The sequence below is a fragment of the Atractosteus spatula genome, chromosome 5 (assembly GCF_055471065.1).
Source record: "Atractosteus spatula isolate fAtrSpa1 chromosome 5, fAtrSpa1.hap1, whole genome shotgun sequence".
In the NCBI taxonomy this organism is placed as follows: domain Eukaryota; kingdom Metazoa; phylum Chordata; class Actinopteri; order Semionotiformes; family Lepisosteidae; genus Atractosteus; species Atractosteus spatula.
The window spans coordinates 15,382,302-15,403,302 of record NC_142710.1 but is presented as its reverse complement, the minus strand read 5'-3'; the positions used below and the strand labels follow the sequence as shown (position 1 = coordinate 15,403,302).

The window sequence follows — 21,001 nt, the reverse complement described above, 5'->3', positions numbered from 1 at the left end:
ACTGGAAACTGGCTGGTAAACCAGCTGTAAAACAATATCCTGAATTGAGCAGATAAAATATTAATAATATTTTTATTACTTCCATATTAACCCGATCACAGTTCTTGCCTGAAACAGGTGAATGTTGTGTCTGCAGAGGTTGGCTGCTGCACCTGAGCTTCCCAGACTGTTATGACCTACTCTGTGCTGTCTTTGGGAAAGTTTAAAGTTCTTGAAAATATGTAGAAGTTTAATGTCTAAACAGTGTCTTCCAATGTCTTACATGAACTTGAATATTTCCTGACGCTCTTGTTTTCCCAGTAACACCACAGCATTTCTTTCCAGATCTTATGTCTAAACGGCCCTAAAAAGGCCCTTCCCCAATGTTCTTGATTTACTTTATTGACAATGACACACAGATGGTTAGGACTGCAAAACAGCCCCCCCCCCCCCAGATTTCAGTGGTGTAGAGCCTTACAGCTATGCACAGCAGAAGAAAGAGTGGGTGGATCTCCCGTTTAGAGAGCTCTCAGGACTAATCCACTCAAGGTCTGACAATGTTGAAAAGATTAATCTCTTCCGCTCTAAGGACACCATATTGAACTTTAAAGTTCCCTGAGATAAAAATATATCCTGTGCAGCTTCCGATTAAGGAGAGAGACTAAGAAGTGGCACAAGTGGCAAAAAATAGCTCCCAGTCCATCTGCCGGCTCTAGAACCTGTATTGCTCTTTGTGAGTAATACTATAGCGGCCTGCCTGTGGCCCTTCACTCCTGGTGCACACGCAGCCTTGAATCAAATTAAATTAAGTAAAAAATATTGCTGTAATCTAGTACTTTTAAAAATGATTTATAAACAGTCAAAAAAACAGTAATCAGAAATGGGAACAAATCAAAACAACCTGTGCTCCCATCCACACCTACTGTATACACACTGGCAATCCACTCCAAAAGAGGACAGAAACGTCACTCACAACAGCAACAACAGGAACAGGAAAATTGAAATACACATCAAAATTAAAAGAATCGAGTTATTTTTTCAGGTTTTCATTTTTAAAGGATGTATTTTAATATCACAACTGGAGAAATTCCTGTTAAACCTCTTCTTATCAAGATCACATCTATAATCACTTGATTATAATAACATAATAAGAGTGTGAGGTTTGAAGCAGTGTTGTGAAGTACTTCTCACTCCATCATAGCTAGATATCTGTACACATGACAGTATTTCCACATCCACCTGATTTATAACGGGCCGTGAGATTGAAAGTAATGCGTAAAAATAGAAGTTATCAGTCCTTTTACGTATATGTAGATGAGAAGTTAATATGTGAACATGGGTGCAAGGTAATGAAACAATAACTTTACAGCAGGGTAGGTCTGTAAAGACCTTTCTACAGAAAGGTAAACAGCTCAGCAGCTGGGCTGATAAGCCTTCCTGGGCACTCTCTCTCTCACACACACACACTTCCTCTGGGGCCCGCTGCAGGTCAGAGCCTGGGCTATATTTGTACTCCGGTTGCCTTGGCTGGAGCTGCCCTATAAAAGCCTGAGCTGTTGCCTCTGCTCCTGAGAAAACATCACACAGCCTCCAGCACGCACGACTGCCACTGTTCGCCCATGGTAGAGCTGAGAGCCAGCGGACCTGTCCAGGGCGCGCACGTCAGGTAAGTGTGCGGACACTGCTCCGGGAACAGCACAAACAGATCTTCTTCAGAACAGCGACCTTCACTCTCCACAATCGGATCTCTTTACAAGAGAATGACCAAGAATTGTATTTTCAGAACCTAGTAAATAGCCTGTTCATTTTGTATTTTATTCAGTATTAAACATCATTGTCAATTTGCTGTTATTTAAATGCTTGTGCTTTATTAACCTTTAGAAGAGATGTACTTTTTTACATTGGATTTTTCATGAAGCATAATCTTATGCTAGTTTTATTATCAACGAACATTTACGTTTTTAAGGTACCACTGTGCTAACAGTATCTCACAGTGAGCAATTTCATTCTGAATACAGATATAGAGGGATTCTGCTGTGATAGAAAGCTAAAAAAAATGCTCTTGTGTTTAGAGGAATGAAAAAAAAATTGACAAAACTTCAATATCCATTTATATACTTTGTGAGGACAGCAGCGGAGCAGTGGTCAGGGGTCTGTGCTCCAGACTGGAAGGTTGAGGGTTCAAATCCTACATGTACCCCTGAGCAAGGTGCTTCAGCTGAATTGCCCCAGTGAAATACCCACCAATTCTAAAGGGCGCAGACGAAAATTGCTTTGGTTAAAAGCGCCAGACAAATAAAGTAGTAATATAAAAGGCTGTTTTTTTTTTAAAAAATGAAAGGCTGGGGTATAATATTAATCCTCCCTTTTCCTTCTGCGGATTGGGTCTGTTTCAGGATGAAGTGTAGGCCTCGCCTGTGTGTGGATCTGCTGCCCACCATCAGCGAGCGACATGAGGACATCTCCCCAGAGAGCTACCACACTCCCGCCAGCGCGGTGCAGCCGCTGGAGGAATACCTCAGCTCCATCAAGGAGCTGGCGCAGCCGACCTCCCTCTCGGCGTGCCCCCCGCGCCCCGGCACGGGCCCACTGCGGGGGCCGCCCAGCCAGCGCTCCGCCGCTGCCCGTCCGCCCCGGAGGCCCGCCTGGGCCGGCAGGCCTCTGTCGTCGGTCTGCCTGGAGGAGGTGACCCTTAAGTTTGGCAGCCAGGACAGCCAGGTGCCCTCCACCGCCAGAGACCCCCTGGACTGGCTTTACGCTCAGTCGCAGTATGACGACTCCTCTGCCAGAGACAACTTCGGGGGGGCCCTGTTCCTGCTGTGAGCGACGCCGAGCCGCAAAGAATACCCCCCCCACCCCACACCCGGCCTTGAGGGAAAAGAGACCCCCGACCTACTGGCGCCGTCTTATTTATTATTTATTCACGAACTCCAGTTTGCATTGCGAACGTGAACACATTGTAAATAGATGGATTTCATCAAGTGTATGTTTTTGTTTATGATACTGTCAGCCTTTATCATGTCCCCATTTTTATATCAATAAAAATATCCTATTTAAATCAGTGACAGGTGGAAGGCACATGCACTTAATCCTGGTAAAACTTCTAACTGGTTTATCCAAGTACATTATTCACTTGATTTTCTTCTTCTTAGATCATCACTCATTTCATAAGTAGTTTTGGAATCATTGTGGTTAAGATGTACACCAAAATTAAGTCTATTTCTCTCTGTGAATAAACTATTAGACTACATCGGTATTTCTCATGCTGCATAAATGCGGTTGATATTTAACCGCTTGTGAAGTTTCCTGACCTTAAGCACATAGCCAGGGTAGTTGCCAAGGTGCCGAGGAATTGGAACTACCTGAAAGGTCATGTAGGGGTCACAAGAAAAGCCGACCTCAAAAGAAAATGGCACTAAACATTCATCCCGCTGTTAAAGAAAACTTGTTTTGCTAATATTCCAAGAAATAATACTTACATCCCTGATGAAAGAGTAAAACAACACTTTGAAGTACCATAAGTTTAGACTGTTAGTTTCAAAAGGTTGTGAATGTTTTGGATCGTTCTGTCACTTTATGCAGTTCAAAAAAGACTCTCCAAATAAAAAATGCAACAATTTGTTTTCAGATTTTGAAGCATAAAAGTCCCCAAAAGTCTTGAGACGTTTGCGGCACACCACAATTGGAAAGAGCAATCCAGAAATCAGGGACATGTAACATTCCCTGAGAGTGAGTCACAACCTGCAATTGTTCCTACCCTGTATGATAAACAGTGTAGATGGACATGGAATACAGATAACACACAAAATTGGCTGGACTAAAACAGTGAAGTCCATAGGAAAACTATATCTCAGTGTTTCTGTGAGACACATACACCACATATGCACTTCTTTGAAAGCACCGGAGCTCTGTGCTGGGGTCCACAGGTCGGCACAGTTTGCCTGTGGCAGGACCCCCTATCTTAAAGACACTTCAGCCACTCTACAACCAGTTATCATCCAGGCCGGGCGTCAGGCAAGACCAGGGTTTCATTTTCCCATTAGAATGATCGCATTTCCTTCCAAATACATTAGAGCCACAAAAAGAGCACCGATTGTTTTCCAACTGCACGTGGTCTTACAAGACTCTGTGGGCCCTAAATACTTAGACACATACAGTACATCTCCATTGTAACCTATGAGTACTTAAGCATCTAAGGTTTGAATATAGAGCCCTACTATTTTCTGTTGTATATTAAAATTACAAACATGTATTAACAATAGACAAAACAGGAATTACACCTGTATCAGAAATAAGAAAACCTAGCCTGCAAAAGCACCCTTTTTCTTAAGACATAGGGGTTTATTATTCATGGTCTGCCAAGATTTGGATTTCTTCTTATTATTCTTTCATTTTTGCTGTACCATTACTTTCAATACTGTCCATCTAATTTAATGATTATTTTAACTTAGAAGAAATGTTACACTGTTAATCTTTCAAAGGTTTTGAAAGCTCATTTTCTGGGTTCCGATACCCAGCAGGGACACCTTTTCTGGTTAAGCAACACTAGCAATTCAGGCTGCAATTATCACGCAATTAAATATGGCTGTTGCCAGTGCAGATCCCCAGTGGATGAGTAACTCCGGGCATTTTTGAACAACAGACTCACAAAGGCTGCTACAGGGCTCTAAGATGATCTCAGATCATGTGGCCTTAAATAAACTGCTAAGCCGGTTTTCTCCTTCCTACAGGTCTGCTTACAGCATATTGCACAGCCCTCAGAGAAAGTCACTAATGTGCAAACAACTTGGAAGAGTAATCATACAGTAAACAGCTCAGTTAACAGGAATCTCCTATCCATTTCTCAGCACTTAGCTCTGCATTCCTCGTCTGAATTGCTTGAGCAGCTCCTGTGGGCCTCCACAGACAGCACAGCAGATGCCAGAAATCCCTGGCAGGTTCGGTTTCTGTAGTTCTAATAACTGTTTTAATAACTCTGTGTAACAATAACAGATACACAGATTTAATACTGTAGCTGAAACATTAAGAAGTGTTTCCATATACTTTGACATGACACATTTAGCTGTATAGATCAGGACAGCTATAGCACGAGCTGAAACAGCTGGTGAAAGAAGTGGGAAACATCTGTAACTGGGCTGGAAAAGCAAACTTTCCCCACTCAAGGTCAGTACACAGACATGCTTGGTGCTCGAACTTTCTTAAGAAAAAACGACCCTGTTTAGCAGGATGTAACGCAACAGCTCAAACTCTCGAGAGCCACAGACTCTTCCAGAAAGGCCCAGCTGAGCGCAGCTGGGCGCACGAGGAGGAGAAGAACATGCCTTTCAGCTCACGGCCATCAACCCCTCGTTTTTGCTGACTCACGTCCTGCTTAAGGAAGGATCCTGCACAGTTGTTGTTTATTTGCTTAGCAGATGCCCTTATCCCGAGTGACTTACAAAACATACAACAATACATAAAGTAAACACAAAAAAGAAATCATTCAAGCACACCAGAGAAAAAATGGGTCTAGTGACTGACCTCCAGTGAGGGGAGGGGGACCCAGAGCTCCTATTTAAAGAGCGTACAGGCTACTTCAAACATACTCCCTGCAATGGGAGGAAAACAGGGGAACATTTTGTGCTACATTAATGGGAATGAAGGCCAATCCATTTTTATCATGGTTCAATGGTTTAAAACTGGCAGGTCAAAGTCCATGTTCTGTTAAGGCGTTACAGAGTTTTTTTTATTCTAGGACACTTCACCCAAACACTCTGCAGACCCTCACTCACTGCTCAGACACTCTCATCGCGCAAACAGCCACTCTTGCTGCCCAGACACTCACTCCCACTGTCAACGTCATGCACATTGGAATTTCCAAGACAAAGAATGAAGTTCCAGCTATCCTGTTACACATCATTTGGCTACTGGTTTTAATTTACCATAAAGCCTAAAACACCATCAAACAGATTTTCAGTCAACTGAGTCAGGGCCCCACTGGCTAATGCCATAACAGCAAAGCCAAAGCAAATACAAGTAGCTGTATTTACAGTATAGATTTCATTTGTTAGAAAGCTGGTCATTGTGTATTGAAAGTTCTTCTCATAAGGGAAATAAATCCAATCACATTGTTTTTATATTTAATACAAGACTGGTCAAATGGTCATATCTTATCTATTTTGAGTCTTCTCCACCAGGCTGTGTCAGTGAACTCCAGCTATCCCTACAGGTTATAGAACTGTCTAGAATATAGTTGGATGTTTGAACCGCAAATTTCAATGGCAAATTGCACTTTTCAACGCAATTGGAAAACTGAATGCATTTCTGTTAACTGGTTAGTACACACTGTGTTAAACCTTATTTAAACTTGAATGAAGTGTTCAAATGAAGTCAAAATGGCATTATTGTACCTACTGATTCAGAATAAAGATCTAGAGGACTTTTAACTGTAGTGGGCTACACATTTGCATTGAATTACTTATTAATTACCTCTCCTAGAACCAGATTCCCAGAACAAATCAAAGACTCGCACTTAGAGGACATGTCTCCTCTCTATCAACACTGTGAGAACCAGGGGAATCTCAGGCTGATGAGAAGGCTACAGAAGCAGGGCTATATAATTCTCACAGAGGCGACTTTCATTATATTTTGGTAGCAAACCTTTTGCTTTTACTAAAACCTACCTCTCGACTGCGTAACTGGAAATTTTTACCTTCATGGTAACAGTTATACGTTTTCAACAGGGACAGGAGTTCTGATCTGGAACAAACAAAAGCAGAACAGTTTTACTGCGCCTCCAGGTACAACAGATACAAAGCATAAGGAGGCCAGCATGTGCAGATAAGGAGTGCCAATTAGAAACAAAGGAATGAGAAACAAAGCTCAGAAAGAAGTCAGGTTAGGTGCTGATCGACTGCATTAACTGTTTACCACAAGAAGGTAAAGAACAATTTGCCGACACTAGTAAAACAGTCTGGCAATACTTACTTGGAAATCGTCTTATCTTCTTTGACTTTCACAAAGGATGGCGGACAGAGGGCCATGGTTTTCAAAGGGTACTTATCTTTAAAGGGAGATCTATAAGAAACGAAACAGAATAAGCCATGATGTCTATACTGCAGTTTTAGGAGTGACTGACAAACAACGGGCCCCTCTCCTAGGAAGGAAACGCCAGGAAACACTGACACAAGATCAATACACCTATGGTAAAGGTCAATCACTGCAGTGCCTGTACACAGCCACCTTTCAAAGGTGCAGATTGCAGCAGTTTCACCTCGGGGAATCCGTGTTAATGACCATGAAGTGTTTCACCAAGATTAACTGAAATAATGAGAAGCAGAAGTACCCTCTCTCTTCATATCAGACACTTAATCATTATAGAATTTACAAAGGTCTCTACCATTTTTACAATCAGGACCCGCCGACAGAATGAAGCGTATTTTGTTGCCTCTCGTGGCTCAGAGAAACGGTAACATTTGGCATCAGGGATTACAAGAAATCACATGGTGTGGTTTGACATGCATCCAGCAGCTACAGAGGGGCCTGCCAAGAAAGGCCGGGGAGGGGCTTTCAGTGAAAGGAAGAAAAGGTCATGTGACACTGCCTTAGTTCGTCTATCATTATTAAAATTACAATAGCTAAATATTTACATTTTAAAGACATATGCTTTTACTGCCAGCAAAGCTAATGCTTTGAAAACAACTTTGTCAAATTATCAAGGAGCAGGCTGGACAGGATCTAGAAGTGTCTTTTAGTTAATTATCACCCCAATAACAAACCCTTCAAATCCATTGCTGATGAAAAAAGGTGATTTTTGCTAGCAATGTGCAACTCCAAGAGTTTTTACACTTCAAAAGCGGTTTTTCTTAGACAGCAGTGACATTCGTGCTCAGATTATAGAACACAGTCGAATTTTCAGTCTGAGAAAACGAAAGCTTATAAAAAGTGCATGAGAAGAGACTGCTTTTTTTTCCATAAGAAGTAACATCTGGCTCAGGGCAAAATACGGGAAATGAGAAACAATGAGGGGGTGTGCATTACTGGGCAATCCTGAAACTGAAAAATAATAATTTCACACCTGCTGGAGTCCTGAATGTCATTGTACTGTAGGTAAACACTGCATGTGATAACAGAAGGTTTTAAGAGTTCTGAGCAACAGTGCAGAAATGATTTTTTTTTTACAATATCAGGGAGGACAGAAGTGTTGCTGTCAGGGATGAAGGCTGCTGTGATGCCAATGTCCAGCACTTAGTGTTGCAGCAGGACTCCTTGTGGTCTCTGCAGTATTTCTGCAAATGCCATCACTTCTATAAACTCTAGGAACCTGCTCAGATGACCAGGCAGGTCAGTGTTTAGCCACCTCGCACTGGAATAATATGCTGAAGTTAATGAGGAATTAATTCATGGAAGGAAAATAACACAACACAAATCTTAGACAGAAAAAGGTTTGCTTATATGTGCGTATAAGATAATATCACTTTTTTAGCCCTATACAATTTCTTGCATCAGGAATTTGTCTTTTCACATACCCCAGCTTGCTCTCCATGAGACACACAGACAGGGAGAGAAGCTTGGGGTCAGAGCGCAGGGTCAGCCATTTATACAGCACCCCTGGAGCAGTTGGGGTTAAGGGCCTTGCTCAGGAGCCCAACGGAGTAGGATTCCTCTGCCGGCCGCGGGATTTGAACCGGCAGCCTTCCAGCCACAGGCGCAGATCCTTAGCCACAAAGCCACCACTCCCCCCAGTCTGGCTTCATATCAGATATATCTGGTTGTATCTGGAACAACCTGCCCAGCCGTGTTGTCCAAACTCATTCAATATTATCAAGAAAACAATTAAACAATTACTTGCAACCAAGCCGGCAAGTGTTGATTTAATAGCTGTTTTCTACCTTTCTCTTGTACTTTTTTCACCATAAATGAGTAAAGTTGCAGTGCTAAGAGTTAGCTAGAAAGCAGATTACTTGTTTTGTCCATTGTCTGTTGCTCAAATAGAAAGTCAGCAAAACCAACACTTTCACTACCCCAGTGCCCGTCGTTAACCGCTGTTCGTAAGGTTTCAGACTATGAACCACTTGTGTAATTTAAAAGTGTTTCACCATACTGAGAACCAGGTCAAAGAGGAGATTAACTTCTTTTTGCAAAGGTATGCAAAACTAAAATACATTTAAGTATTTAGTTGACAGACTTTCTCGGTCATGAAAAATTCATATCCCACTGCTGTGTCTGCTCACCAGGCCCTAGGGGGTGTTAAGGCCCTTCTGGTGTTAAGAAAGGGGCTACAGTGGGTATAGAAAATCACAACCCCCTTTCAAAATGTTCCCCTTTTGTTGCCTTAAAGCCCAAAAAGAAGACAAATAAAATCAGACTTTTTCCAGTTGTATTTACAAATTGTACCTTGCAATATCCAAGTAAAAAAAGAAGCAAAATTTCTGAAAAAAAATAAAAATAAAAAAGTAGAATAACTGGGTTGAATAAGAGAACACCCTCCTGAGTTAATACTTGGTGGAAGCACCTTTTGCTTGAATTACAGCCTTCAGTCTGCTTGGATACATCTCTACCTAAAGGGAGGAATATTTGCTCATTCCTCCTTACAGAATTGTTCAAGCTGAGTCAAACTGCGTGGTGATGTTGAAGGACTGCCCCCTTCAAGTCATTCCAAAGATTTTTGATGGGATTGAGGTCGGGGCTCTGACTAGGCCACTCAAGGACATTCACCTTCCTGTCCTTCAGTCACTGTATGGTTGCTTTGGCGGTGTGCTTTGGGTCGTTGTACAGGTTTTCTTCAAGAATATACCTGTATTTTACACCACCCATCTTCCCGTCTAACCTGACAAGAACCTCAGTCCCAGCTGAAGAGAAACACCCCTACAACAGGGTGCTGCCACCACCATGCTTTACTGTAGGAATGGTGTTCTTTGGATGGTAAGATGTATTGGTACCGTTTTGCATTCCGGCCAAAATGTTTGATTTTTGTCTCATCTGACCACAGCACCTTTAAGGTACTTTTGAGCAAAACATAAACGAGACTTGATGTGGCTTTTTTTAAGGAGTGGCTTTTTTCTTACCACCCTCCCATACAGGCCAGATCTGTGGAGCGCTTGTGAAATTGTTGTCACCTGCACACAATGAGCAGTTTTTGCCTGTAGCTCGTTCAAAGTTGCGATCGGCCTCTTGGTAGCCTCTCTGATCGGCCTCCTTGCTTGTTCATCCAGTTGGGAGGGACAGGCCTGATCTAGGGAAGGTCTGGGTGGTGCCGTACCTCTTCCACTTCTTAATGATGGTCTTGACTGTGCTCCATGGGATACTGAAAGACTTTGAAATCTTTTTCTACCCATCTCCTGACTTGTGCCTTTCCACAACTATATCTCTAAGAGCTTTTGAAAGCACCTTTCCTCCCATAGCGGATTCTTCACTCTGAAATGCACTTCCAGGCAGTGGAATCCTCTAGAAACAGCTGCTTTTATTCTGAACTCATCAAAATCACCACAGTTGATCACAGGTGGGAGCCAATTAGTTTGCTGTGCGATCTGTAAGGTGATTGGTTATACCTGAGCAAGTTTACAAATGCAATTGTAAGAGGCGTGTTCACTTATCCAAACAAGGTACTGTATTTTACTGTTGTAATATTAATTAATTTTCAAAATGTTTTAGAATTTTATTTTCACTTGGCTAATGTGGGTTACTGTGTGCAAATAAAAATGGAACAAAGCCTAATTTAATTTGTTTTTATTTTCAGAGTGTCATACAACAAAAGGTACAAATTGTGATTGGGGGAGGTGACTTTATATACCCACTGTACATGTGGGTAAAGATGACAGGTGCCTATGAAAACCCAGAGAGTGCCCTGCAGGTGAAGCTTGATCTTACGCCTTCCACACCGCGTTCCTTCTGAAGAAACGCCACACCACAGCATGGGCACAAAACAAGCACACAACTTCACGTGAACAAGAATTTAAAAATCAGTTGACAGAACAAAAAAATTGTAAGCTTGTACAGTTTAACAAATTCAACACGATTCTCCACTTATAAAATGTTGAACTTGTTGAAGTATTTACTATAAACTGGCCTCTTTCAGAAAAGAAGGAGAAAGGCGTGATTGTCAATGGGCTCAAACTGGTCTTACCAGTTTCCTCTGTCACAACTGCCCTACAGACCTGACAGGGCTCCCAGTTTGTGCAGGGAAGCTCCCTCTTCTGAAGGATAGGTCTTTTAAAACAGCTGGTATCTGTGGCCCTACACCAGTCCCTCCTGCACCTCGCCTCTCTCCGATGCTTCAATCCAGGGCACAGAATCAGGAACTGTAAGGAAGGGCTGTAGGAGATAAGGTAAGCTTGGAAAGACACCATGCTGACATCGTTCTCATTCTTCCGTTCTTAGGGAGTTTTGGGAGGCTTGGATATTGCCTTTGGAAATTCCGCTTGGATGCTGCGCAGCTGTGGGAGGGAGCCATGTCATGTGACTGCTGGGAAAACCCCGACTGCAGATATAAAAGTTACCACATTCATGCTGCAGCACTGTTCTCTCACTGCTCAAGCTTCACAGCGCAAGTCACAATGACGGTGCCTAGTTTTATTCTTCTATCTGTAATCGGCATCATTCTCTTTGAAGGTAAGGGCAAATCCTTTCTGAATCCTTTCTACCAATCCAATATTATAACATGGCTTTTTTCTGTGATGTACAATTTTGAGTACAAGATTTCTTACAAGTATTGCTAATGACATGACAAAGTGGAATACGTTAATGTTAGTATTCAGGAAGATACTATCAACAGCACTTTGCTTTTTTAAGGGAGAGAGCATGTTATATTTTCAATGCACAGATCATTTTGTATGAGTAGCCGTTGGATGGCGAATGTAGTTTTTGTATGAAATAACTTAGGATGTAACAGGGACAGTCCTGGGAGGGTAAACTGATTTTTTCTCATTCTTCTTTTCTCAAAGCACATGGGGGAGGATGCCAGTTCGTCCCCGTGAGATGCATGTGTCTTAAAAGCAACAAGTTTGTGAGAAAACCCATCTCAGACTTTTCTATAACAGAAAAGACATCATACTGCAAAAATGTGGAAATCATGTAAGTATGAACTGTTTTCAAGATATTGTAGCCAGATTGTGTTATTTCAGTATTCTCTTTGGTGAAAGGACCAACAAATATACTAACAATATAATATAAAAATGTGCTGTCTTAATCAGCACTACCACTAAATGCAGTCAGTATATGTTGAAATCCAAGCAGTACCGCAATGTCATACTCTTAATATTTCAACTAAGCGTCTACAGACTGTTACAGCATGGGTTAGTGACGAGCATCAGTTCTATTTCTTTGTCGTTGGATGATTAATTTCTGCTACATGCAGTTCTCCAAAATGAAACTTGCAGAGCAAGGTTTGAAAATAGACATTTTCTTTTAAAAGCCCTTTTTCTTGGTTTCAGACTGACTTTGCAAGAAGACAACATGAAGGTCTGTTTAAGTCCTGATGGGGATCAAGGAAAGAGGCTGGTCAGCTGCTGGAACAGGTACGAGGGTCTCGCCCTCTCATCAAACGCAAACCTTTCCATCTGTGTTATGTTTCTAGAATACGCAAAGAAATGTTACCTGAGCCCTTAAGCACACTCATAGAAAAAGTGCAGGGAACTTAAATAATGCAACAAAATTACCTCTACTATTTGAAATCCCACCTTCTATCCAAAAAACAGAATAGAAAAGGACACTGAAAACAATCAACCAGATTTATATCGGCACTTCTATGTCTACTGCAAAGACACCTGCTTCCGAGAGAAACCTGTACATTCAGTGTCAGTAATTCTCCTCAGCACTTCCATTCTGGCTAGATTAACTACATGCTGTTTCGAGACGCCTTAGACTAGGACTTTAGGATGACTTTAACCTACAGTATGCTACTGTTCACATTTCATACAATCCGGCTCTTACGTTCAAAGAACAAAATGTCTGTTTAAAAGTGACTTCAATTTTCTTTTTAACTTGGAGATGCTGGATATTGCTCCTGCTTTTAATGTAACATAATTAACATACTGGCATTTTTTTTCATTTTAGGATAAACAAGGACGACAGCAAAAAGGAAAAATGCCTCCGAAGGAACAAGCCAAAGACACAGAGGACCCAGGAAAAGCCTACAGAGATTCCAGTGGAGGAGACGTCATGAGCGCTCAGCGGTCTTGAGACTAAAGAGACCCATCTTGAGAGAGCGTATCAGTCAGAGGAAAAGAATGTCCGGGGAAAATCGAACTGCTCTGCAGGAGTTCATATGCCTCTTGGATTATTTACTTTAGAAAAAATATGTTAAAGGCCTTCTGTCTCTGCCTAACCAGAAACAGATTGTGCCTAACCTCTCTTATTGGTTGTGCTGAAGGAGAAATCTCCATCAGGGAAAAAGAACTCTTCAAACCCCAAACCCCAGAACGTGTCAGAAGTGAAGGCAAAGGTCGGGTTCCTTCAGCAGCTTTGCAGCATGTAAGGTCGAAACACAAAATGTCAAACATACCAGTGAACAAAGCGAGAGCAGAGCTCGTGTTTGGGGGGGAAAAAACACAACGGTTTTATGAACAGAAATCAGCGTGGCAGCGCTGTTCCAGTGTTCTTCATTGAGAGCAACAGGAAAGTGGCACCTGTCTGAACCTGCCCCACTGTGAAGGGTGCCAAGAAAGGGTTATCTCTAGACTCTGGGAGTGGAAGAGGCGGCTTGTGCACTGATCCAGCCATTTGAGCGTATCATTTTACAAGTCTCTGTGGAGCAATTATTTATTGTTACGGATGTGTTGGATGTTTTTTGGATTTGTTTTGTAATTTAATAAAAAAGTATCTATTATTTTATTATAAAATAAATGTTTCAAACCTTGGATCTGATGTTGTTGCACATGTATAGACCAGATCAAGGCTTTGCTTTCCAAAGGGAAAAGCTTTGCTCATTTTCTTATTAAAGAGTGAAAACCAACGTGCAAATTTGTTTGGGTTGCAAATGTTCCCATGTACAGTGGATATAAAAAGTCTACACACCCTTATTGAAATTGCAGGTTTTTGTGATGTAAAGCCAGAAATCAAGATAAATCATGTCAGATATTTTTCCATCTTTAATGTGACCTTGCAAGCAACAAAAGTCAAGAGGAAAACAAATAGATAATTATTAGGAAACATAATTGAAATTAAAAAACCTACAACACTCTGATTAACTATACTATAAACTTAACTATAAAATGGCTCTTTCCCACGCCCCCATTTGTGAATTCACCTCATTTGGGGAGGACTTGGTGACAAACCACCAAATAGCCAGGTGGCCTGATGAAAATGATGGTCAGAACGATGCCAGAGAGCTGACTGCAACTGCAGGGGAGCACTGTGATAGGACGAGTCTACAGGTCTGATCATCATAGTAATAATTAGTCATTCAGCAGACACTTTCATCCCCCAGTGACTTGCGGAGGTAAGAAATGTAAGATTTCCACTGACAGCAGTACCGCAGCTTAAGAGTTAGAATCAAAGAGCACAATGTGGCTCAGTGACTCACTCAGGGTGACTCGCAGTCAGTCATCAGCAGAGTCACGGAGAACGGACCCCCAAACCTCCCTTTATGACAACCACTGCACACCCATCTACTTAGGCGAGCAGACCAGGCCTTCAGCTGCAGAGGAAAAAACCTCAATACATTTCCCCTAATTATATTCTAGTGCTGCCGTTAATCAACACAAGCAAGTGCCCCCGTTAGACCTGAGGAACCTCCTCTTCGGAGAGAAATGGGGCTGAACAAAAGGGATAAGAAGAGCTCGGTGAAGTTCTCTCTAAGCGACTTCTGCCTCGATAACAAAATAAATGTTTGTTTTTTACAAATGCTTCACCGAGATTAGAAAGGAACAAATAAGCCACTGCAATCTGCTTATTGTATTTAGAAGACACTCTTATCCAAAGCAATCTGAAACGCGTTTATGCAGCTGGCAGTTTTCTGGCGCAGGCTGCAGGAAGAGCCTGGCTCAAAGGCACGAGAGCAGGGCCGCACCCAGGATTTGTACCCACGACTGACCCGTGAAGAGACCCAGAACCCTCAGCACCGCTCCACACTGCTGCTTTTGTTTGAGCGGGACAGGGTGACTGACTGTAAACCATGTGATAAGGAAAGTGCTTGATTTGGGCAATCAGGAAGTCGGGAATTACAGATCAGCAAGGATCTGCTCAGAAAGGCATTCAGCTGTGCTGCAGGAGAAGTATCCAAAATGTTTTTCAAAGTCACAACTTTAAACATGCTTGCTTTCTTGTGTTGCGGACGCTTAACAGGTAAGAAAGACGGCCAGTGCTTTTGTCGGTGAACAAAAGGACGTTTAGCCTGCTCGTGTAGACGGAACACGTTTTTCCTCTTGCGTCTTCGCAGATCAAAAGGCAGAAGCAACGTCTCTCCGGGAGAGGTGCGAATGTATCAGGACCATTGAGTCTTTCCCTCTGAAAAAGATGTCTAACTTCACCATCGCTGAGAAATCCTCCCAGTGCAAGAATGTCCAGATCATGTAAGTACCACACTTCCATTTACACTGCAAAGGATTTAAGAGGGATATGTAAAAGAAAAGTCTGTTGTTTGCTGTTGGAGTGAGAAAACAGTATTTAATTAACAAAGTTGCCCCTTCTATAAGCAGTATCGGGGGTTAGAACAAAGCCATTCTGATCAGAGCAATGCATTATACAGAAAATGTGCATGATCTCAGGTTAAGTCAGACCAATGCAAATAAGCAGAAATTGTGCAACTTCACAGAGACAGGATTTGCTATCACAGACACACAACTTTGTACATATTATGGAACTGCTAAATAATTTGTGGCTAATGATTAAAAATTGAAACTGTTCTCATGAGTAATTTGACAAAAGTAATGCATTTGATACCTCTGAAATTTAGATAAAGCAAGTCGTATATCAGGGAACAGAGACAAAATGCATGTTTATAGTATTTATTTTCCCACCCAAGAACATGCTTTAACCTTTTCTGAACAGTCAAATTTAAGATCAATAAAAAGATACATCAATAAAATATAACTATCATCTGTGCATCTCAGCAGAAACTCTACTTAATGTAAAAATGAATTCAGTAAACAATTACAAAGCACGTGTGCGCTTTGAGAAAATAAACTCTATGCCCTGTGATCTGGCGCACCTGATACATATCCACTGTGCTGTTCGTGTTCTGACTTGTAAGTGGACTTCAGGCATGGGAAGGATTGATTTGTTAAAACTTGTTAGTTCAGGTCATCTGATAAATACAAGATTCATGAAAGGCAAGTTTGACTAATTTCTATGTAACTGCTTTTCTTAAGTGACATTATAATAGTAAATTCAGTGTTTTGCATGAATGAATGTTCCTATCAGACCACAGACTTCTGATTTACTGTATCTTAGGTCTTGTGTACAAGCTAGATCATTGATACAGATTACTGACATGCTCTGAGTAACAATACCATGAACAGCTCTTCATTTTTTCATAATATTCCATATTCAGAACAATAATAGATTGTTCAGACAGCCTTTGCAGATGGTATCCAGAGACTGCAGAATGAAAGACTGTATTCTTCTGCTGTAAAAACGGCCTCGTATTTTCATTGGAGCTGTGCCACAATTTGCCAGAACACCAACTCGCAGCTGGCTGGATCAGCTGCTCCAGGGTGTCAGAGACAGGATAAGGTGACTACGAGGGTTTAGAAATACCAATCTGTGTCACTCAGCCTTATTTCCCAGCAAGTACCGAGTTGTTTTTCCAATGTTTCGCCTCTAAGAGCAAAGACTCCTTCTCCAGAGTCTGAGGGAACAGATTCAGTGCTGCATTGAGAAAGGTCACACTCAAGAGCTGGATGAAGTACTTCAGCAGTCTGAGAAAGATGCATTGCTCAGTGCAGCAGCACCTGGGATGTAAACCTACAAAATCCTGCCATTATCACAACCACCGGACACTTGTCTGTACATCATGCTTCTTGGGTGTAGAGGTGACTGGTCAGAATTCCTGAGCCCATTCCCTGTCACCCCAAAAAAAGTTTTTTTCTGGACACATTCAATGCACTGCTAGTTTTACCTAAAGCATTAACTTAGCCCGTGTGTTGAAAGGAGTGAAATACACTTCTTTCATACCAGGTACGTAACTTAAAAAGTGTTTTTCTCTTCTGAAGACTCCATCTGAAAAACAACAGCGATGTTTGCCTCAACCCAGATTCAACACAGGGACGGAGACTGCACAAATGCTGGAAGAAGTAAGTTACTGTATGCCCCTCAAGACACAAAAAGTCATGCCACACAATGCCAAATCTAAATCACATAATAAAAAAGTAAAATATATTTATAGCATGCATGATGATACAAGTGCTTTAATTGAAAGAATATGCATCTTGGGAAAATACAAATGATTCTGCTGAAATGTGAAACAAAATACATAAGATATTTTAATTTACAACAACTGCCTGAAGAATATTTTCTTTCACTTTCTAGAAGGTGGAATCAGATGTCCCATACTGGTAAAAATATTAACACAGTGCCATCTAGTGGCTAAACATCTCCCTGGTTACAAATTCATAGAAAGGTCAGGTTAAATGAAGTAAACGTCTATTACAAACTGAGCTCCCTTCTTAATGATGGAGATTTTTTTTCTGCTTGTCCGTTTTACAATGACCTTCTCTGTTTGAACTAGGTTACGTTATGTGATGACGAGAAAAGTATTTATTTAAAAAAATACAATTAAATTAATAAATCTCAAAACAGCAAATTCTGACTAATGCATAATGAAAGAAGCTACGATAAACCACAGGAAATTCAGGTCCGTTGTTCTTCATTATATGAACAGTTTAACCTGCAAGAATCTTAGGTCCTTTTCCAAATGATCCAAATGCAGGTCTATCGGTTCGTACAAACGGATGGCAAAGATAGCTTGTAGCGGCAGCGCTCAGGGGTACCCAGTGATGGCCACCGGTTCAGCTCTGTCACACCTGTCTTGATGTGTTTGATGTTTGCAGAAACAGGAAAAGCACCACAAGACACAACCGGTGCCTTCGGCTGAGGGCCAGAAAAGGCCGGAAGGGAAAGAAAGAGCAGTGAAGGAGAAGGACTCTTCACAACCCAGTGGCACAGCCCAGTGCTCCCTGAGGACATAACGCGACATCAAGCTCATATGTACCTGCTACCATTTCAGAGAACACATGTATTACACTAAATGCTTCCTCTATTTTTGTATCTCATTTGTTATATTAAAACAAATAAATGCGACACGCTCAATGTTGCGTTGTTTTTTAGAAAACAACCCTGAGAGGAAGCAGTCAATGTCTTCAACACACATGAGTCACATATCAATGTTCTTCTCTTGGCAATTATGGGAGCTGATTGGTTCTCAAACCTGAATTACTTCAGCTCTCCCCAAAGAGATGAAATGTGCATTTCAAAATCCTTTATGTCAGGAAATTAATGACTAATTCCACTCTTCTCCTACGACACAGGACACAGACTTTGATTTGGGAAAAATTCGAAATCAGTCACAGCAGTCCTTTCTGGCAGTACATGGCACCCTCCATGGAGAAGCATCCAGAGGTCAAGGAGACACAGCGAGCGACTATAAGCTTCTGGGTGCTTTTTTGTTACGTCTTGCAAAACATAAATTACTGACGGGCAACTGCCAATCCCTGGTGAGCAGAAGCGGTGGCTCTGTATATAAGGATCTCCGCCTGTGGCTGGAAGGCTGCCGGTTCAAATCCTGTGGCCAGCAGAAGAATCCTACTCCCCTGAGCAAGGCCCTTAAACCCAACTGCTCCAGGGGTGCTGTACAATGGCTGACCCTGTGCTCTGACCCCAAGCGTCTCTCCCTCTCTGTGTATCTGTGTCTCATGGAGAGCTAGCTGGGGTATGCGAAAAGACAAATTCCTAATGCAAGAAATTGTATAGGGCTAATAAAGTGATGTTATAGGAAACTTCCAAGCTCTGAGATGGACACTTCTGGGGTGAGAGCAGCAAGGATTGCACAGAAAGACAGTGGTGCTGTCCCAGCGACATCGCCAGCTGCGCTTCCGATCTTTGAGAAGCAACCAGACAGGCACCAGCAGAAGTCGTTGCTTCCCACAATGCTTTGCAGTATTCAGAACGCCACAGCTCGGGCACGCTCACCGTCCCAGAACACAGCACACAGCCGGAACAGCCAGACGTTGAAAACAGCAAGCGAGGAGGAGAGACAGGAGCTGGAAGCTTTAGTGCTTTAACAGCAGCGATCTCCTCAGGCAGCTGAAACTGTTCTCCCTGGCAGCGGTGGGCCAGGAGAAGATCAGCAAGGAGAAGGTGCCATGAGTAATGCATGTTTTGCAAGGTAGAGGGCAGAACATCTCTGATAAGACGTGAGGAAGCCTTGTGCAGCGACACTCTGTCCCGCCACCCCTGCACAAAGGCCAGCACAGACTGAGGGTCCCTCTGGGACGTTTCCACCTGTTTCGTCAAATCCTGACTCCAATCCAATTATGCTGTCCCAACAGCTGTGGCCCTCATTGAATACACTATATGGATTCAGCAATCCATCCATCTTCTAACTGCTTTATCTAATACAAGGTCATAAGGGAGACAGAGCCTATCCCAGCATGCAACAGGCAGGATACACCCTGAACAGGACACCAGTTTATCACAGGGCACTCACAGACAGCACACACTCACACCAGGGCCAGTTTTCCCTACCAGTATGTCCTTGTACTGAGGGAGGAAATCGGAGCACTTGGCAAAAACCCATGCCAACACAGGGAAAACATACAAGCTGTAATGTCACCCCAGGAATTGAACCCAGGGTCGCAGCACAGCAAGGCAGCAGTGGTCACCACTGCTCCACAGTACGGCCCACGGATACACTCGCCCCTCGATACTTCCAGTGAGCATTGTTTTTCTCCATCCATTCTGCCACTGACACTTCAACCTGAATCCATTCTAGTGGTGAGGTGAAAGCGCCTGACTTTCTGGTCCAGTGGTAACTGGAAACCGAGCATCCCGCTGCTTTTTAAAACTCAAGTGAGGATGGTTGAGTTTAAACCAGCACTGACATTGAGAGGAGTGAGCCGCTACTTTGCTCTAATCCCAGCCGGAGTGTTTTCATGACTTCGTTATTAACACGTGTAGTATTGAGCACAATGCCCCCACGCATTTGCCACATATAACCGTCGCTTCAAAACTCAATTATTCGCCACAAGCGTCAGTTTCTACAATAACACCGTAGCTGGAAGACGCAGAAACACCCCACTTTATAGAGGAGGATTTCCTTTCAGCCTGCTGCAAAGGAACCGGGCTTGGGAAAGGGAAACGGAGAGGTCGACTGAGGCTTGGGCCGTACACTACTCAAGAGGAAGTGCTCTCCCTTCAATTACTTCATCAGATTCATGCTCGGATTTGTTTCCCATCTTGTCCAATACGTTACTCATTTACACAACCCCCCCCCAAAAAAGCCAAGACCCTAATAGTGATTATGACCAAAGCACACGGAATGCGAGATATATAAAACTGTCTTTGCCTCTAAACTCTTGACTGAATCAATTAAACACATTCGGCAGTTAAGACAGAAGACATCCCGTATTTATAGCAGAGAAAGGAAACGACAAGCACATACTGTATCTCCCATAAGCGAACACCAGGATATGATATGCCGCAAAGATGTTTACCTGGCAAACTGAAAAACCCGCCACACAAAACTCTCCCAAATGAAATTACTCTTTGCGGAGCAAATTAGATATCTGTCCCGCACATATGTATAAAGAAATAAGATATTTTTTTATATTGCACACACATCTACCAACAACAGATCGTGCCACTACTGTATTCTCTTACACAGCTGTATCTGCTTTAATCTAATTACCAAAGTTTTCCCTTGTTCGCTAAAATGGAAAAAAATATTTCTTTGCAACACAAAAGAAACACGTCCAAACAGATATTCTTACCATTACTTTAAAAGCCTCTCACTGTACCAACGGTAGTCCCGTCCAATCCTTCTCGCTACACACCAGTTACTTGCTAGTCACAGCTTCTCCTCAGAAGGGAAACATCCTCCACGCCGACA

At 42.4% G+C, this 21,001-nt stretch overlaps 4 protein-coding genes across 5 annotated transcripts in view; 3 read left to right on the top strand and 1 right to left on the bottom strand.

Moving 5' to 3' along the window:
• The window catches only part of rassf4a (Ras association domain family member 4a), a 30,956-nt gene extending 9,955 nt beyond the window's left edge, over window positions 1-21,001 (bottom strand). Inside the window, exons 1-3 of one of the 2 annotated variants that reach the window (XM_088916097.1) lie at window positions 20,883-21,001; window positions 6,946-7,035; window positions 6,642-6,717 (exon numbers count right to left, since the gene is read on the bottom strand). In XM_088916097.1, the coding sequence (XP_088772223.1) occupies window positions 6,642-6,717; window positions 6,946-7,001 (132 nt within the window). In that variant the 5' untranslated portion in view covers window positions 7,002-7,035; window positions 20,883-21,001. The remainder of the gene's footprint in view (window positions 1-6,641; window positions 6,718-6,945; window positions 7,036-20,882) is intronic. The other variant, XM_088916098.1, reaches the window with a different exon arrangement.
• On the top strand, window positions 1,543-3,042 carry LOC148834587 (protein DEPP). Its single transcript, XM_088916100.1, has 2 exons — window positions 1,543-1,645; window positions 2,376-3,042. Exons 1-2 carry the CDS (start codon window positions 1,599-1,601, stop codon window positions 2,800-2,802), a joined length of 474 nt encoding a protein of 157 aa, XP_088772226.1. The 5' UTR covers window positions 1,543-1,598; the 3' UTR covers window positions 2,803-3,042.
• On the top strand, window positions 11,467-13,814 carry LOC148834586 (uncharacterized). The gene is made up of 4 exons (XM_088916099.1): window positions 11,467-11,568; window positions 11,901-12,030; window positions 12,390-12,473; window positions 13,012-13,814. The coding sequence occupies exons 1-4, from the start codon at window positions 11,514-11,516 to the stop codon at window positions 13,118-13,120; spliced, it is 378 nt and encodes a 125-aa protein (XP_088772225.1). The 5' UTR covers window positions 11,467-11,513; the 3' UTR covers window positions 13,121-13,814.
• Window positions 15,096-18,193, top strand: LOC148834585 (interleukin-8-like). The gene is made up of 4 exons (XM_088916101.1): window positions 15,096-15,240; window positions 15,335-15,467; window positions 17,109-17,189; window positions 17,946-18,193. The coding sequence occupies exons 1-4, from the start codon at window positions 15,180-15,182 to the stop codon at window positions 18,025-18,027; spliced, it is 357 nt and encodes a 118-aa protein (XP_088772227.1). The 5' UTR covers window positions 15,096-15,179; the 3' UTR covers window positions 18,028-18,193.

Excerpts from the sequence above, each read along its gene's own strand:
- LOC148834586 (XM_088916099.1), top strand. The coding sequence starts at position 11,514 with ATGACGGTGCCTAGTTTTATTCTTCTATCTGTAATCGGCATCATTCTC. Across the intron at positions 11,569-11,900 it reads CGGCATCATTCTCTTTGAAG|CACATGGGGGAGGATGCCAG; the intron begins GTAAGGGCAAAT and ends CTTTTCTCAAAG. Across the intron at positions 12,031-12,389 it reads TGCAAAAATGTGGAAATCAT|ACTGACTTTGCAAGAAGACA; the intron begins GTAAGTATGAAC and ends TCTTGGTTTCAG.
- LOC148834587 (XM_088916100.1), top strand. The coding sequence starts at position 1,599 with ATGGTAGAGCTGAGAGCCAGCGGACCTGTCCAGGGCGCGCACGTCAG. Across the intron at positions 1,646-2,375 it reads GTCCAGGGCGCGCACGTCAG|GATGAAGTGTAGGCCTCGCC; the intron begins GTAAGTGTGCGG and ends GGTCTGTTTCAG.
- LOC148834585 (XM_088916101.1), top strand. The coding sequence starts at position 15,180 with ATGTTTTTCAAAGTCACAACTTTAAACATGCTTGCTTTCTTGTGTTGC. Across the intron at positions 15,468-17,108 it reads TGCAAGAATGTCCAGATCAT|ACTCCATCTGAAAAACAACA; the intron begins GTAAGTACCACA and ends TCTCTTCTGAAG. Across the intron at positions 17,190-17,945 it reads CTGCACAAATGCTGGAAGAA|AAACAGGAAAAGCACCACAA; the intron begins GTAAGTTACTGT and ends TGATGTTTGCAG.